The sequence below is a fragment of the Oncorhynchus kisutch genome, linkage group LG22, assembly GCF_002021735.2.
Source record: "Oncorhynchus kisutch isolate 150728-3 linkage group LG22, Okis_V2, whole genome shotgun sequence".
Classification (NCBI taxonomy): domain Eukaryota; kingdom Metazoa; phylum Chordata; class Actinopteri; order Salmoniformes; family Salmonidae; genus Oncorhynchus; species Oncorhynchus kisutch.
Window position 1 is genome coordinate 38129374 of NC_034195.2, and position 17570 is coordinate 38146943.

At 42.6% G+C, this 17570-nt stretch overlaps 1 protein-coding gene across 1 annotated transcript; it reads left to right on the forward strand.

Annotated features, from left to right (window-relative positions):
• Positions 1-1396: 1396 nt before the first annotated feature.
• On the forward strand, positions 1397-17238 carry LOC109867614 (pannexin-2-like). Its single transcript, XM_020456860.2, has 6 exons — positions 1397-1807; positions 6466-7338; positions 9638-10752; positions 12401-12533; positions 12789-12977; positions 13292-17238. The coding sequence occupies exons 2-6, from the start codon at positions 7110-7112 to the stop codon at positions 13597-13599; spliced, it is 1974 nt and encodes a 657-aa protein (XP_020312449.1). The 5' UTR covers positions 1397-1807; positions 6466-7109; the 3' UTR covers positions 13600-17238.
• Positions 17239-17570: the final 332 nt, after the last annotated feature.

Consider the following 17570-nt stretch of genomic DNA (forward strand, 5'->3'; position numbering starts at 1 on the left):
TATATGTAGTGAACTTTACGCATAGGACTTTAGGTCTAATTGATATTGACATGAAGATATGTAGAGTGCATTCAGAAAGTATTCAGACCCATTGACTTTTTCCACATTTTGTTACATTACATACTTTTTCTAAAATTGATTACCCCCCCCTCATCAATCTACACACAATACCCCACAATGACAAAGCAAAAACAGGTTTTTTGTCATTTTTGCCACAAAAAAAAAGACATTTCACATTTACATAAGTATTCAGACCCTTTACTCAGTAGTTTGTTGAAGCACCTTTGGCAGCAATTACAGCCTCGAGTCGACATGCATCAAGCACACCCATCTCATTGGTGGTGGTGAGATAGAGATATATCAGTTTAATTTGCAATTGAATGTCATAGCCTCACATTAAAAGTGTATTATGGTGAGTTGAGAACAACATTAGCAATACTGTTAGAATGTTTTACAATTGACTGCAATAGCCCCAATTTAAAAGTTAGCATTGACTGTTTATTACATAATTATTTTTCACATGATTAGGGTCTTGAGAATTTTCAGATATCAAAATGGGGTTGTGGGCCAAAAAAAGTTTGGGAACCACTGCCTTAACTCTTTTAGCTAAACCTTCCCCTAACCTTAATCATTTAATAATAACCTAACTCCTAACCTTAACCCTAACCCCTGGCTTAGCTAACATTAGCGTTAGCCACCTAGCCACTTAGCTAACATTAGCAACAACAAATTGGAATTAGTAACATAACTTATTATACGAATCGCAATTCATAGCATATTGCACGAATTGTAATTCGTAACATATCATACGAATTGTAATTCATAATTTATCATCCGAAATGAATGATGAACATCCACAAATTATACATTCCATACAAAACGTAATATATAAAACTGAATGGAGTGTCTCCGGTTGCAGCCACAACACATTCAATTGCTTTCTTGATCACCATTGCGATGCAGCAGTGGTGGAGAGGATCCTATATTTGGAAGCAGTTATGAGGAATGGAACCTAACCGGTGAAAACCGGCTAGGAACCTGACCGTAGTCTGAAGCGCGCGCCTTGGCTTGCTTGCTCGCTTGCTATCGATCTGACCTGTACGGGAGTCTTGCCAGAAACAGCCAACCTAAACAGCCTAGCTATAGCCAATCGTGAATAACCAGAGGCACCACATCTCTGAGTAAAAACACAGCTGCTGCGGGTGGCGTGATTGGGGGTGAGCGAGTTAAGACAGAGTGTTTATTCCCTGTTTAGCTGCTGGCTGTTCTCCCACTGGGACTTCATGAGTGTGTTTGAGGGAGTGGGGAGTTATAATGCCTACATCACAAGGAAAGATTGATTGACTCACTGTTCCTCTCCTCCTGAAACGCAAGATAGCGACAGCTTCGTAGGCTAGCCGAGACTATATGAGGAAATCCTCAGAAGCTTGCTTCAGTGTGCCCAATTTATTTTTACTGATAATGTAAGACCTTTTATAAACTACATCCAAAGTGTCGAGTTTGTTCCTCCATCTAAAGATCACAACCCATTGTCTGGGTTTTCACAACACAGTCAAATGGACATTTACATCAGGATTTGTCATTTCAATTTGTGCAAGGAGAGAGGAAGCAATGATTTGTTGAATCCTAATGCGTTACCTATCTCACCTCATCTTTGGTTCTGGGGAAAGGAGAGAGACAAAACCGGGAAGGGAGGGTGAGGACTGAGGAGGGGTAAATGCGGAACAAACCGGTGTGCCCGGATACACGCTGTAGCGGCTCGCCCGCACTGCAGTCACTCTTAGCACGCCGAGGATGCACAAGACCTGTGAGTACATTATATTTCCTCCTTGTGTTAAATGGGTGAATTTGAACCCACGGTGGATTCTCGGGCTTGATCTATTTTCCTTATGGATAGACCGTGAATTGTCTGTGCCTGTCACTGATATGGACAGGTGGACTGCAGCTAATACATGTAGCCTATTGAATCTCAAAGAGCTGAAAGTCTAATAAGTGTCCTTACCAAACCCGTTTTAGACTAATACACTCAGATTTTCAGTGCCCCGTCTACATTTTGGGAGCTGTCCACCGCACCAAGTGCTGAATTGGCGTGCACATTCGTTGACTTGCAGCGGAGAGTTTTGTTTTGTGCACCGCTCCTTTGATGTAAGTAGCCAATAGCATGGGGATGACTAGACAACCAACAGTGCGGCATGTTTGAGAATGACTCTTGGACAATTTCACAAGATTAGTAGAGGAAACTCTATCATATGATAGCCTGTATGTAGCATAACCACAATAGCTTTGTTGCTCTGTTATTGTAGCATTTTGTTTAGCAATGGACTTGCATTTGGTGTAACAGTATCCTAACGCTATTGTTTGCACGGTTAACAGTATTTTTAATTTAGCTGAACCTGTCATTTGGGTCCTTGAAAAAGGCAGAGTGAATAGGCGCTATATTGGGGACTGTGCATTGTTGAGGTGAAATTTCACTATTTGCCATACTCACTTTACAACAGGAGTAGCTAGTTTGGAAGTTTTTGGACGGAGTCCAATCTATAAACTCATGATCACACTCGGAATGGATGCTCACTAATGAGGAGGACCGGTGAGAGTACTTGAAAGATCACACAGTTCCACTCACAATCCTTCAAACATGTAGCCTAAAGTGAATTGTGTTCACCTCTTCAGCAAAAGTGAGTCTGATTACACCAAGAATGTCTATCTGTGTAACAGGGACAGCCTAAACCAAACGTGGCATACTGTAGTACTGGCAACTGAATGTGGGCATCCCCTTTAAACACGTGTAGCAGGTCCAACTGTGGGGCATAATCTGTTGTTGGACTGGTGCCAAGGGCTCACCACTGCCAGAAGCTGAGTTACTGAAATTAGATATTGTCTCCTACAAGACAAAATCGATTTAAAATTGGCAACTGTTGGTTGTAAACCAGATTTTTGGAACTGTTGGACAGACAATTACACAAATCATCAGGTCATAAATATTAGGATATTGTTTTATGTTAAGGCCATTTTCGTGCCCAAGTAAAGCATGTTCAATAATGAAGGAACACAAATAATACATGTGCTACACAGAAGGGCCTTTCCCAGAATCAAGTAGCCTGAAATGTAAATGAATTGAACAGGCCCTTTCACCTACAGTATGTCTCAGGGCTTTCTCATTGTCTGATCCAAGGATCCCTCAAAGATCTTCAGAGTAGGAAAGGGTGTTATCGATTGCTCCAGGGGTGGTTGACAATGTTTCCCCTAGGTACAGATCCGGGACCAGCTTCCCATCCTCCAATCCTATCCTTAACCATTAGTGAGGAAAATACTAAACTTACCCAAGAACAGCATCTAGGGGAAACTTCACCCTACACGTTATCTATTCACACATAGTCAGTAGTCACTACCTATGACTAATGTTTCATGACTGGTGGCTTGACAAGTTTATATTTTATCTCACAATGATTTATTTATTCAACCTCATTTTACAGCAGATGAACTTCAGCCTAATCTACACATCACATCACGTTATTCTCAGATATGCTCCTTTATGATGACAAATGGAGTGTAATGCTCTCAAAAATAATATGAATGATTGGTCTTAGCCAGGGGCAATTTATTGAGGAGGTGATGCTAACAATTCAGTTGGTAGGCAGGATTTCCGTCCCTCTATCCCTGCACAATGTAATCCACTCTATGGGCCTGCTTCTGTGTGGCTCAAGGACTATGGATATTTATTCCAGATTGAGAGAGAATGAGAAGAAGCGAGAAAGAGATGGAGAGAAAAAAAGAGATGGAAAGAGAGGGAGAGAGAGCATAAGATGGAGAGAAAGAAAGATGGGAGGTGTGTGTGGGGTGAGCGGGGACGATGTGATCACACTCCTCTCGAAGGACATTCATGTAACCTTCCTGGAGTGTGCATGCAGCAGCAACCCCCTCCTCACTTGCAGAGTGCAGCAGTGCCAATGACACACACACACATACCATAAAGCAGCATCCCCTTGACAGGTGTCCTGGATTCTGACATTCAAAATCCCCAGGTTTGACAGTGTTCATTAAAGATAATGTCTCACAGCTCCATGGGAAATGGTTTCACTGTAACGCTGAATGAACAGAACATGAGCATAATGTCATATGACTAATGATTACATCACTGATATGAATCGGAATCTAATAATATCGATTGACTCAGCCAGGAATCAAATCCTTTTTTGGTACCATGTTTGGAAAAAAAAGGCATGTCCTTGTACTGGTCCATAAAAGTTTTTAAAAAGCTTTTTAAGGTCATCATTCTCATCAGAGTGGGTGACTTCGCCCTTCACAGTTCTTGTGTAATCAAAGGCAAATATCCCCCACAGATGTGACCACACTGACCCACTCACTGGAAACTGAGCTCTCACTGCTACTACTGACACAGTAAGCAAAATTACATAGAACATTTGTCTTTTAGATGTCTTTTTCTGACGTTGAAATCAGGTGCATTTTAGGTGCCAAAGTTGAAAACATGCATTTTCCGGATGTCGAAAAACAATATTTTACAGGACGTCGAAAATACATAATTTCCAGACATCTAAAATATGTATTTTCTGGATGTTGAAATCAGGTGCATTTTAGGTGCTGAATGAAAGGTGAAAATACGCATTTTCCGTATGTCAAAAAGATTTACAGACATTGAAAATCCATCTTTTTCAGTCATTGATTCTATGTCCAAATTTCTGGAAATACATTCTTTCAAGCCTCTTAATATACTGTAGGAAAGAGGAACCAACTGAAGATTATTGCTCCCATCTGTCACATGCACTTATGCTAGCTTTTCAAAGCATTCCAACCTACAGAATAAACCAACAGACCACTTCAACTACAATAGCATTCTCAGTAGCAGTAAAAAAAAAAAGAAACCTTGCTATGACTGTGATATGTTTTTGTTTATCTAGCTTAGTTACGTAGCTCTGTCTGCTGAATTACCAAAATGTAAAAATAAAAACAAAACACGAAGCATGCTGGGTATTATCCTAATGAGCTCCTCTCCCAAACAAGTACATATTTGATCTGAACAAATCATAGACCTCTAAGCTATGTTTCACAAGTTTAACATCACAGTACGACACAGTTTAGTACAGTAGAGTACAGTGCGCTACAGTACGGGATAGGATAGCAGTTTTATTCAGGATAGGATAGGATAGAGTTTTATTCAGTAGAGTAGACTACAGTAGAGTATGGTACAGTACAGTACAGTTTAGTTCAGTAGAATACATTAGAGTAAAGTAGGGTTTAATACAGTACACTTTACTGTACTCTGTGCTCTACTGTATGTTTATTTACTGTGCACTGTACTCTGCTGTGCTCTATTGTACTGTACCGTGCTGTCCAAAATTGTGAAACATAGATATCTATGATTGGTTCAGATTTGGTTCTGACCAAATCTGAAACAATTATAGACGTTTATGTTTGGGTCAAATATAGGCCGATCTGGATGTCTGAGGACATTGAAATCAAGGCCGGTCCAGACGGAAGTCTGTTTGGTTCAGATTTGGTCCGGTCTGCATTAAAAAAAGACCGGTCCAGACAGTACTAAAGAAAATACATCTAAAAGACATTGCCGTCTGTAAATGCCTAGCGGGGAGTGAGTACAACAGGAATTTAGCTGCATACGGTGATGCAGAACACTGGATAAAGTACCTTTGAGATGGTGTACCTGAGTATGGTGTTGGTTAGAGAGATAATCTCAACCAGATGATTTACTTGAACCAAACTGTTGGATTTATTTTCAGTGTTTACTGAGCTAGTGTTTTGTTATTGCTCTCTATTTTAGAAGAAAAGGCCAACATTTTGCAAGTATATATATATAGTATGTTTCTTGACAATCCAACCTGGTCTCAGAGCATTTCGTATTATTCTTATTGTAAATCTGAGACACTCCATTTAGTATGATATGTTACGTTTGGTATGGTTACATAAAACAGATGGTTAGTTAAGGCAAAAAAATGAAAGTAGGGTAGTTGGTTGGGGTGGCTGGAAGGGTGTATAACACAAACGTTGAGCAACCTAAAGGTTGCGAGTTCAGATCTCATCATGGACAAAAAATGTTTTTTGCTAATTAGCAACTTTAACTACTTACTACTTTTTAGCTACTTTGCAACTACTTAGTATGTTAGCTAACCCTTCCCTTAACACTAACCCTAACCTGAACTTTTAGCTAACCCAAACATTAACCCTTTAACCTAACTCCTAAACTTAACCCTAAATCCTAGCCTAGCAAACGTTAGCATGCTAGCTAATGTTAGCAACCTAGCCACCTAGCTAGAATTCGTAACATATATGTTTAGCAAATTCGTAACATATAGTACGAATTGTAATATAATCACACAAATTAATACATACCATACAAAACTTAATATTACATACTAAATGGAGTGTCTCGGATTTACATTCAGAATAATACGAAATGCTCTGAGACCAGGTTGGACAATCTGTCTTTTGCAGGAAGATGGAATCGGAGTAGGTATCCCTATTGATCTGGGTATACTATAAATCCATACAAACTCATCCACCGGAGACCACACTCTTTGAGAACCGAGAGAAAGATCATCTATCCTTCCTTTTACCTGACACACTGTGTGTGGACCAAGGCCAGTTAAAGGTGAGAGAGAACAAAAACTCAGAATGTACACAGCACAACTGGAACCCACAGTAAACCACTGACTGAACACAATGTCCTTCCTCTGTGAGGGAAGAGAGAGTCAGAGAGCATCAATCTGTCTGACTCATCGTCAGTGAACATATCCAAGACTGTCCATCAAAACCCAGTTGTTCCTGCCGCGCCATATGACCAGCTCTGGCATTGAGACCGCCAGTCCTGTGTGAGTTGGTGTGTAACAGTGTGAGTGGACGTAGCTAGGAGGAGGGAGGTCCCACTTACACTTAGTGACGATCCCAATACACCCAAGAGACTGTCAATCACATCAAGACCCAGCCATTACTGACTTTACATAACCACATAACCAGGTCTGGCCTGGAGACAGCCAGTCCTGTGTGTGTGTGTGTGTGTGTGTGTGTAAGTAGCCCAGTGTGTGTGAGTGGGTGGAGGTATCTAGGAGGAGGGGGTGGCCGTTGTCTTCTCAGGCCGGATGCAGAACATCCTCGAGCAGAACTTAGACATGGCCACGGCTCTGCTGGCGGGAGAGAAGCTGAAGGAGCTGATCCTGCCTGGCTCTTCCCAGGATGAGAAGGGAGGAATGCTGGCCGGCCTTATGGTCCAGCTTAAATTGGAGCTACCATTTGACCGCGTCGTCACCATCGGCACTGTCATCATACCCATCCTGCTCGTCACTCTGGTCTTCACAAGGAACTTTGCAGGTCAGTGGGTCGGCAAGACGGCAGACCTGGCTTCAACTATTATTCGAAATAATGTACTTTAGTTGTGCTGGTCTCGGGAAATTGAACCAGTAGAATAGTTGTGCAATGTCTACGGTGTAGACAGTGCAAACACCGCCCCTTTTGGCACTCCAGGCAGACTAGAGCAAACGCTCAAAATATTTAAAATAGTATTTGAATCCAGGTCTGGCAGACGACCACTAGCGGGGCCTGTGACAGCGCTATGCTGCTGCTGTAAACACCAAACACACACAGCAGGTTGGGAAGGTAACTGTATGTCCTAACGTGTCGTTGTTAACTCACATCACATCAGCCTGTCACTTTACACTGAACCAGAACACAGATACTAGTAGACAGCTGTAGTAGCTTTGTTATTCATACGATGGCATTGGTATATTTAAAAAACAACAAAGGTTTCTCTCACAGACAATGCCCCAACAACATTGGCATTCATAATGTCTAACAGTAGGACATTATCCTGAAGAGTTTACTTGTGCTCTATTGGTGCTTTTCCAGTGAATCTTACCCCCACGCCAGGTTGTCACCAGTGTTTTATGTTAATGTGAGCTCTAAGGTTATCGTGTTTCCATCAGGAGTGTGACACTAAATATTTGTGGTGAGCTGAATCAACAACCTCGGTTTAATTTCATGTTGTGTTGCTGCCATGCTGTGTTGTCTATGTAGTGTTGTGGTCTCTCTCTTGTCGTGATGTGTGATGCGTGTTTTAATCCCGTCCCAGGGGCTGAAAAAAAAGACAACACACACATTGCGACAAGAGAGACACCACAACACTACATAAAGAGAGACCTAAGACAACAACACAGCATGGCAGCAACACGTGACAACACAGCATGGTAGCAACACAACATGGAGGCAGGAGGCCTTTTGCTAGGCCGTCATTGTAAATAAGAATGCATTCTTAACTGACTTGCCTAGTTAAATAAAGGTAATAAAAATAAATAAAAAATCATGACTGTTGGTTTATAAGAAGGTGTTAAAGCTCACAGTTCACCATTGTTTTGTAAATGCAAGCTGAAAAGTACTCAGAGCCTTGCCTGGCTCCAAGTCAGAGCAGGTCCACTGGAGCCGTGGCCAGTGAGACACAGGGGCCGGTCCACGTAGATGGAAACAGAAAAGTCTGAATCTTTTGGGTAAAACACTCTGGTAAATCCTCAGATGAAATGCACCATACGTTTTTTTTTTTTAACCAGAATGATAGATCTGGGAAATGTAGGGTTAAGTATGCAGTGCTTTTGGTTTTTGGTGTGAGAGATCAGTTCAGACATTAGACTGGGATACTGTAGTGAACAGAGAGGAGAGAAAGGAAAGCTCAATGCTGAGTCAGGCTGTCTGCATAGCAGCACCAACCAGCTGTGACTGAGCATTTCACCTAGTACCGGGCAGGAAGCACTGGTCCGACAGAGGATGGAGTGGGAGCCCATCTCTGCATTCTCTGCACTGCTCCTCTTCAAAACATGGGTTGCCAACTGGACCCATTTGATAGGCCCCACAAACCTCAAGTGCCATGGCAACAACCAAAAACAGCAGTGCAATGTGCACTATATTACATTTATGTACAATACTTATTGTATTGATGTCATTGGTTTCTACCCTTAATTTGAACAGATTATGTTGGATTTAAGTCTCAGGCAAAGTCCAATACCAAATGAAGGAGCCTACAGGCCAAATATGAACATGTGCACATTTGAAGAGCAATCACAAACTTTGTCAAGCCTGAAAAACAGCCCTTTCTCAGACACCGTACCCACCCCAGCCCTCTGACACCTGGCTCAGCGCTTTGCAGGCAGTGTGTAATGTTCTCATGCTCAGTTCAACAACAATTAAATGAAAGTCACAAGTGCACCTCGGGGCCAGATGCACCCCTGAACCTACCAGACCTTGTCAGTCGACCGTCGAATGGCCTTGCTGCTACCATACTCAAGCATAACAGGGAACGAATGAATGGAATACAGGTGTGGCTTGAGGTGCTGCCTCCTTCTCATTCTCCTCTCCAGATGGTTTTATACCATGAATCAGCACTTCCAGAAAGTAATGAAATCTGAGAAGTCTTCTGACACAAATTGATTAAATTAATCAATGGTATTTCCCCCACATAGGAAACATCTATAAAATCAACATTATATCAAGGACTGGCTGTTAGAGGAAAGTTTGACAATTCATTTTTTTTATTCACTTACTGTAAATAGATAACAAACATCCATTACCCTCAGTTGTAATGTCAGATTACGAGGCTAACTCTCTCCTTCTTTTCCCCTCTCAGAGGAGTCAATCTACTGCTACACACCTCACAACTTCACCCGTGACCAGGCCCTGTACGCACGAGGCTACTGCTGGACAGAGCTGCGTGACGCCGTACCCGGGGTGGAGCCTGACCTTCGACCTTCGCTGTTTGAGCACAAGTTCCTACCTTACGCCCTGCTGGCCTTCGCCGGCATCATGTACATCCCTGCTTTGGGCTGGGAGTTCATGGCCTCCACAAGACTTACCTCCGAGCTCAACTTCCTGCTTCACGAGATCGACAACTGCTACCACCGGGCTGCCGAGGGCCGGGCCCCTAAGATCGAGAAGCAGATCCAGTCCAAAGGACCAGGCATCACGGAGAAAGAGAGACGAGAGATCATCGAGAATGCGGAGAAGGAGAAGAGCCCCGAGCAGAACCTGTTTGAGAAGTACCTGGAGAGACGAGGACAGAGCAACTTTCTGGCCAAGCTGTACCTTGCGCGCCACTTGGCCATCATGTGCCTCAGCTCCATCCCCATCTCCTACCTGAGCGCCTACTGGCACCGCCAGCGCCAGAACGAGTTCAGCTGTGCCCTGGGGGAGCCTCCAGACTCCAGCAGCATCCCTGAGCTGAGGCTCAGCGTCAACTGCAAACTGCCAGCCGTGCAGCTGCAGCGCATTATGGCCGCCGTAGACATTGCCCTGCTGAGCACCATGAACCTTGTCATCCTGGTCAACTTGCTGCACCTGTTCGTGGTGCGGAAGTCCAACTTCGTGTTCGACAAACTGCACAAGGTGGGCATCAAGACGCGGCGGCGCTGGCAGAAGTCTCAGTTCTGTGACATCAACATCTTGGCCATGTTCTGTAACGAGAACCGCGACCACATCAAGTCACTCAACCGCCTTGACTTTATCACCAATGAGAGCGACCTCATGTATGATAATGTGGTGAGGCAGCTGCTGGCCGCCCTGGCCCAGTCTAACCACGATGCTACACCCTCTGTGAGGGACTCAGGCATCCAGACCCTAGACCCCAACATGGACCCCTCTCTCTTGGGAGTGGGGGAGCTGGGAGGGGAGCCGCTGGTCATCAAACGACCACGCAAGAAGATGAAGTGGATCCCCAGCTCCAACCCCCTCCCCCAGCCTTTTAAGGTAGGTCCCCATGCATAGGCGGCCTAAATGCTGCCTGCCACAGGTTTGCCTACACATCACTGTTACCATGGTTACACCATGGATATTCAGTCTGAAAGAAGTCTGCCTAAAAGATAAAGTCTACAAGTCAGAATGTCTACAAGTCAGAATGTTGAATAAAACTATATTTACACTTACTTTACCGGTTATCCGTGCTGTTGGTGCTTTTGACTGTAGGAGGTGGAGGATCCACAGGAAAGTGTTGTTTACCTGACTTTTTGTGGTTCTGTCACTTGCATTTTCAATCTCCTCATGCATTTTGCATGATGTGCAACATGTAAACAATAGCCAAATGTACCGAACATAGTCAATTGAACAATGTTTCCTCGCAATCAGATGGAAGCGTTTGTGAAATTTGACAGCTGATTGTGTGGGACAACATTCACTCTGTGGTTCGGTTAGACCTGTCGGTCACACCTGTCACCATCGTTACGCGCACCTGCGTGTCATCAGACTCACCTGGACTCCATCAATTCCCTGATTACCTTCCCTATATACAGTGGGGCAAAAAAACTGTATTTAGTCAGCCACCAATTGTGCAAGTTCTCCCACTTAAAAAGATGAGAGAGGCCTGTAATTTTCATCATAGGTACACTTCAACTATGACAGGCAAAATGAGGAGAAAAACATCCAGAAAATCACATTGTAGGATTTTTTATGAATTTATTTGCAGATTATGGTGGAAAATAAGTATCCTTGTTGATTATTGTTCCATGTCCATTGTTCTTGTGAGTACCTGTGCTCTGTTGTGTTGGCTTGCGTGTTACTGTGTTAATGTGCACTTGTTACTACGGGTCTCGTCCCGTGTCTTGTTATTACGGGTCTCGTTCCGTGTCTTGTCATTACGGGTCTCGTCCCGTGTCTTGTTATTACGGGTCTCGTCCCGTGTCTTGTTATTACGGTCTCGTTCCGTGTCTTGTTATTACGGGTCTCGTCCGGCTCTCGTCCCATGTCTTGTTATTTACGGGTCTCGTCCCGTGTCTTGTTATTACGGGTCTCGTCCCGTGTCTTGTTATTATGGGTCTCGTCCCGTGTCTTGTTATTTACGGGTCTCGTCCCGTGTCTTGTTATTTACGGGTCTCGTCCCGTGTCTTGTTATTTACGGGTCTCGTCCCGTGTCTTGTTATTTACGGGTCTCGTCCCGTGTCTTGTTATTTACGGGTCTCGTCCCGTGTCTTGTTATTACGGGTCTCGGCCAGTGTATTTATTAGAGGTTTACACCTCGCTCTTTGTTTGGGTTACAGCCTTGTCATATATATATATATACACACGCACACGTGTTTGTTTTGGGCTTCATCCCCATCATGTTCATGATGTACTCTATTTTGGGTAGAGAAAAAAATTATAATAATTGTATTCCTGCGCCTGTCTCCTATCATACAACGTAACAGGATCGTTCACTTTTTAAGTTTGAGCTTTTTTGCAAATGATCTAGGGTGTTGTTTCATCCCAACCATTTAAGTTTGTTAAAACCAGAGGTAATCCTTAGTAAGTCGGGAAAAACCCTTGGTAAAATAAGCTAAAACTTCACAAAAGTGAACTATCCCTTCAATAATCTAATTCTGCTTGGGATAATTGTGCTAACTGTCCATGTCTGTCCATGGTGAAGGAACCTCTGACAATGACGCGTATGGAGAACAGCACTAAGACTGAGAAGCCCAAACCGGTGAGGAGGAAACCAGTTGCAGAGAACTATGTTGCTCCATTAAGCAAGAGCACACAGTACCCACCCTCTGCCAAAGGTACTATACTGAGAGCAGTGACATTACTGTAGAAATTATGGTAATAGAAAGTTGAGTAGGCTAATATACATTTTATGGTTACTCAGAATTTTGCTATATTTCTCTATTTTGGATATTTGACTAAAACTGCTTTTGCATAGAAAAGTGCTTCAGGAATGCCACAAACTGTAAATAAAGTTGTGCAACTCATGCACAATTTGGTCCTGCTATTGTGTTCTATCCTCCTTACCATATCTGTTGAATGCCCGACTGTAGATATGAGCGCAATGGAGAAAAAGCACAGTCGCAACTTTACCCTGGATGTCCACCCATACATGCTGACCATCCGTAAGCCCTCCAAGGTAGAGACAGTCAGCACAGAGCCTCTGCCCCCTGACCACACCCTGGACTCTGTGTTCATTGAGGGCACACACACCATCGTCCATGTTTCTGCTTCTATCACAGGTAAGATTACCATGCCCCATCTCAGGAGGAATCTATCACCAAGGCAACAAAACCTTATTCTATATATTCCTGTCTCCCCTGATACTTTTTGGCATTTTTGAGAAAGGAAAGAAAGGAGAGAACTGAGAAAAAGCCAACTCTAACAGAATGCTTAACCTAATGCAATGGTGACCCAGAGTTTTGCATGACCACTTTGTCTTTATAGACTACAAGTAGGCTATAACTAGAGTCTAAAAATGTTCCTGGTTAGGTCATGTGGTCAGGAAAAAACTATGGGCCTGTGTACAATAGCATTGTTTTCTCTCCCTCTTCAGAAAATAAAGATTGCACCCCAGAGTCCACCAACACGGTCTTCTCTACAATGACCGTCCCCACTAGCATCTATCTGAACGGTGCCACTCCCAGCCCCCACCCACCCTCCCTCGCTGAATGCCACCCTACAGAGTCCCTGATCGAACAAGAGGAGTCCGAAGCCCAGCCTGCAGTCTTTACTCGGATCCCTTCCCACCAGCTTCTAAGTATGCACCAGATACTCAGTATGGAGGAAGAGGGGGCTGGAGGCCAGGGGGCCAGACTGACTGAGAGACCCGTGGGGGAACTAATCGCTGCTGGGGAGTGCTGAGGAGGAGACACACATGTTTGGGGACATATTTTGAGGGCGGCACACAGCAACATATACTCACCACTTCCATGCCAATCACTGTCTGCCTATAGAAAAAAAACCTTGTCCTCCTGACCACACAGTTGTGCTGTGCTCACAACGCACCTCTTCTCTGGTGAAGGGACTGAGTGAGGGTGCCGATGGTGCTGAACCATCATTTTTTGATATAGATTTAACAAGATGCAGCAAAAGAGAGGATACTGGTTCAATGTGTGCTAATCAACCCTGTCATCTGATGTAACTCTCTCAGCACTTGATTTGTCCAGGATGGGAAGCAAGGAGACTTTGTTGAAATGCAGACAGCATTTGTTGCTCATATCCTTGACTTGGAGTGGAAGCAGCTCATATTACAAAAGCTAGGAAAGAGAAAAGGGAAGGTGGAATGCTTTTTACACACATTTTAGTAAAGCACACCATGTAAAAGACTGCTTTACCTACAGTTAAATTCTGAAAACATGTTTATAAAAACATTACTATCATTGCTTATTGTCCCTCTATCCAAGTATACTGAGACCCCATGCAATACGTTTAAAAATCTGCACTGCAATATATGCAAAAGAATATGCAATAATGTATACACTTCCAACTTAGAAGACATTTTACATACTGTAAATCATCTATAGACTCTGTAGCCCTATGTCAGTTGTGGTGTGCTTCACACATAAATGTTCAATCAGTTAATCAGTGTCATTTGACCACACAGAGGACAGAGGAGGCGAAGTGAGAATGCACCTACCTTACTGAAGATTGGGCTCAGATGTTGCAATCTGTAACTTTAATTTTCCCAGTGGCACACACCTATCCAAGAAGTGAAACAAAAACAAATGATTACATTCGTTTTAGTTCCTCTTTAGTTTACAAACAAGTGCAGGGGCAGTACTTTTGAGTGGGAATGAAAGTTACAGATGGCAACTTTAATGGGTTCCTCTCACACCACTAGTGCACTTATTATGTGAGGTTGATTGATCCATCCAATAAGGAAGTCATATAATAGATTTTCTTGTGTAAAATACATGTCAGAAACACCTCCACTTTAATGAATATAGGCAAGAATATGCATAATAATTTTTTGCCAACATTTTGCATTCAAGTTCCATTCATCTTCTTGCTATGGATCTACAAATGTGTTCCAACCTTGCCACCTCTCAATGTCAGTGTTTGTCCCTATATGTGCCCTAATTACTGTGATAGTTACTCTGAACTGTTGAGCTGTCAAAGTACAGTCGTCTTTACACCAGCACTGCATTTCAACTGAAACCTGGACACATTTGGGGACATTACAGTCACCCCCAGCTGGACATTGCAGTCACTTCTTGTGAAAGTTTTGAAGAATAAGTGAAGTGATACGGAGATAAAGAAAACATTTTACACAATGAAATATACAGCATCTGAATGCTTTGCTTTTGACTGTCCTACCATTTCACCATAGCCTTGCCACGTACCACCACATTGAGAGCAACAACAGCACCCCATCTCAGTAACACTTTCTCATCGTGCTCTCTCATTACTCACCAAAGACAATGAAATTAACGAATGAAAAGTACAGTACTGTAGTTAGTAGAATTGTTATCAGGATATAAAAGCACCTTTCACCAGGTATGATGCCATAGACAAGGGGATATGTGTAGCAAACAACCACCATCAACCGTATGTCTGAGCAATTGGTAGCCAAAACTGAGCTGTGATGACAGACCAATCTACAACAAGCAGGTATTTTTCATGAACACACTATGAGGATTCCTCTATGCTGTGAATCTGTCATCTTGGGCAATAAAACATGTATAAAAGGTGCATGTAAAAAGGATTAGAAAGCCTATAATATTACTTAACCTACCAGTGAGATATAGGGTAAGTGTATGTGGCAATGTAAAGTTGACCTTCCAATTAGATTGATGGTTGTGATGTTCACAGTCTAAAATCCACTAAATGCATGGTTTGGGAAACTACCTGCCTGGGTAGGCTACCTTAGAAATATTATTCAGCAGATGCAATCTGAAGGGTGCTTGTCTGGCAATTTTTTAGATGACAAAAAAATACATTTAATTTCATGATCTGTGGTTGGCACACTATCCCCTTGATGTACTCAGCACACTAATGCATCCAACGGCACTTTAAATATGACATGTAGCACAAGTTTATGAGTGTGAGCATGTTGATAGAGCAGCGCTCCTCCTCATGCTTTCTTTGGGGTTGGGGACCTCAGATTGGGGAAAGAAACGGTTTTGTTCCTGAAGGCTCTGTCTTGGTAGACTGCCTACATTCCCTGCCTGGGTACAGATCTAGGAACAGTTTATCCACCCCAAATCCTAGTCCCAGTAAAACAGAGGAAAGACAGTGTAACTTGATCCTGCTCTTTCTTAAGGTGGGTGGTGTTTCTCTGGTGAAATAAGAGTTGTGGGGGGGGTTATAAAATGTAGTCATGAGTAACACTTTACACTTTTAAAAAATAAAAGTTGAACATGAGTTCTTTCTATACATGTTTCTGTAATTAATAGCATATGCATGAAAATAGATAAAATATAAAATAATACACAATAATAAGAACTATAAGCATATTTCCACCACAAACTACAAGTACCAGAAGGCAACGACAACAGACGAGTCACAGTCTGACTGAGTATGGGTGAGAGCACACAGGTTGGCTAGCCTGTAAGTTTGCATTCCTATTTATTATATTAACGTAGCTTTAATATTGTAAACTAATATACACCTCATAACCAAGGAGTTAGCCAGCTATCAGATATGCCAGCTAGCTAGCTTGTCAAACTTGCTAACACCCTAAATTAATACTGTTACTCATTTCTGTGAGTAAATGTGTCACTAGAAGCTAGCTATCTAGCTAGTAAGTGTGAAACCATTAACTAACGTGACTTGCTAGCCAGCAAAATAGCTAGCTGTCAACAATTGTGTCAACAAACTGTTTATGAAGATGATGTAGCTAATCTTGCATGAAGTAGCTACATGCAGTTTCGTAGCAGGAAATAGCTATTTTTTAGTCATGATGAAAGTATGGTTGGGCGGTATCCAGATATTCATATCGTCATACCATCCCGCTCTCATACCGGGATATACGGTATTACCGGCGTAGTACACAAGGGGGTGCCAACAAACACAAAACAGACCAGTGGGCGTTTATTACCAGAATGCTAACAAAATGAGCACATTTCGATGGAGGGCTGCTAGCTCCGAATATGCTAATGAGAGCCTATATGCCATTTATCAGATTAAAATAAACAAATTGCAAAGACAGGCAATCCAGCTCATAAAGTTATACATATATAGGTAGGAGCTACCGAATGTCATTTTTGGTGAGTTTGGACATTTACAAGGGAATGTGAACGAGATACATTGTGCAAATGAATAATGTTTTTATGCATGCTTGTCTGAAGGAAGAACATTACTGGCTCTGGAGCAGCATGTGTAGGATACATGCTGTGTGGAGTCTGGAGTCGCTAGGGCAACGGGCCTACATGCTCTGCATGGAGAAGAGGGGAGAGGAGAACAGAGAGGAGAAAAAATGCAAGGAAATCAAGATAGTGGCAGCTCTACAAATAACTTATCCTTCCTCTCCCCTGTAACTATTCCCTAGGTCATTGCTGTAAATGAGAATGTGTTCACAGTCAACTTACCTGGGAAAATAAGGATAAAATAAAAATATATATTTAAAAAATGATGCTGTGCCAACTTATTAATTCAGCCACTCACTTAGATTCACTAGCAAGTTAAACTTAAGGGGTCGCGTTAATGCAGGAAAAAAAGATAAAACGCATAACAAATATCTTGCTGCGTTTTGTAAACACATGTAAAATACGTCTTATTTCTGCTCGGCATCAGACTAATTTCGTGCTTCAGTTGCACTTCTCTAATCAGATGAGAATTCACAAAAGAGCATTCTATCAGCAGACTATACTCTGACTGATATGCAGCTACTT

Bases quoted from the DNA above. Each gene is read 5' to 3' on its own strand.
- LOC109867614 (XM_020456860.2), top strand. From the start codon at position 7,110: ATGCAGAACATCCTCGAGCAGAACTTAGACATGGCCACGGCTCTGCTG. The intron at 7,339-9,637 runs GTCAGTGGGTCG...TTCCCCTCTCAG, and splicing joins CTTCACAAGGAACTTTGCAG to AGGAGTCAATCTACTGCTAC. The intron at 10,753-12,400 runs GTAGGTCCCCAT...TCCATGGTGAAG, and splicing joins CCCTCCCCCAGCCTTTTAAG to GAACCTCTGACAATGACGCG.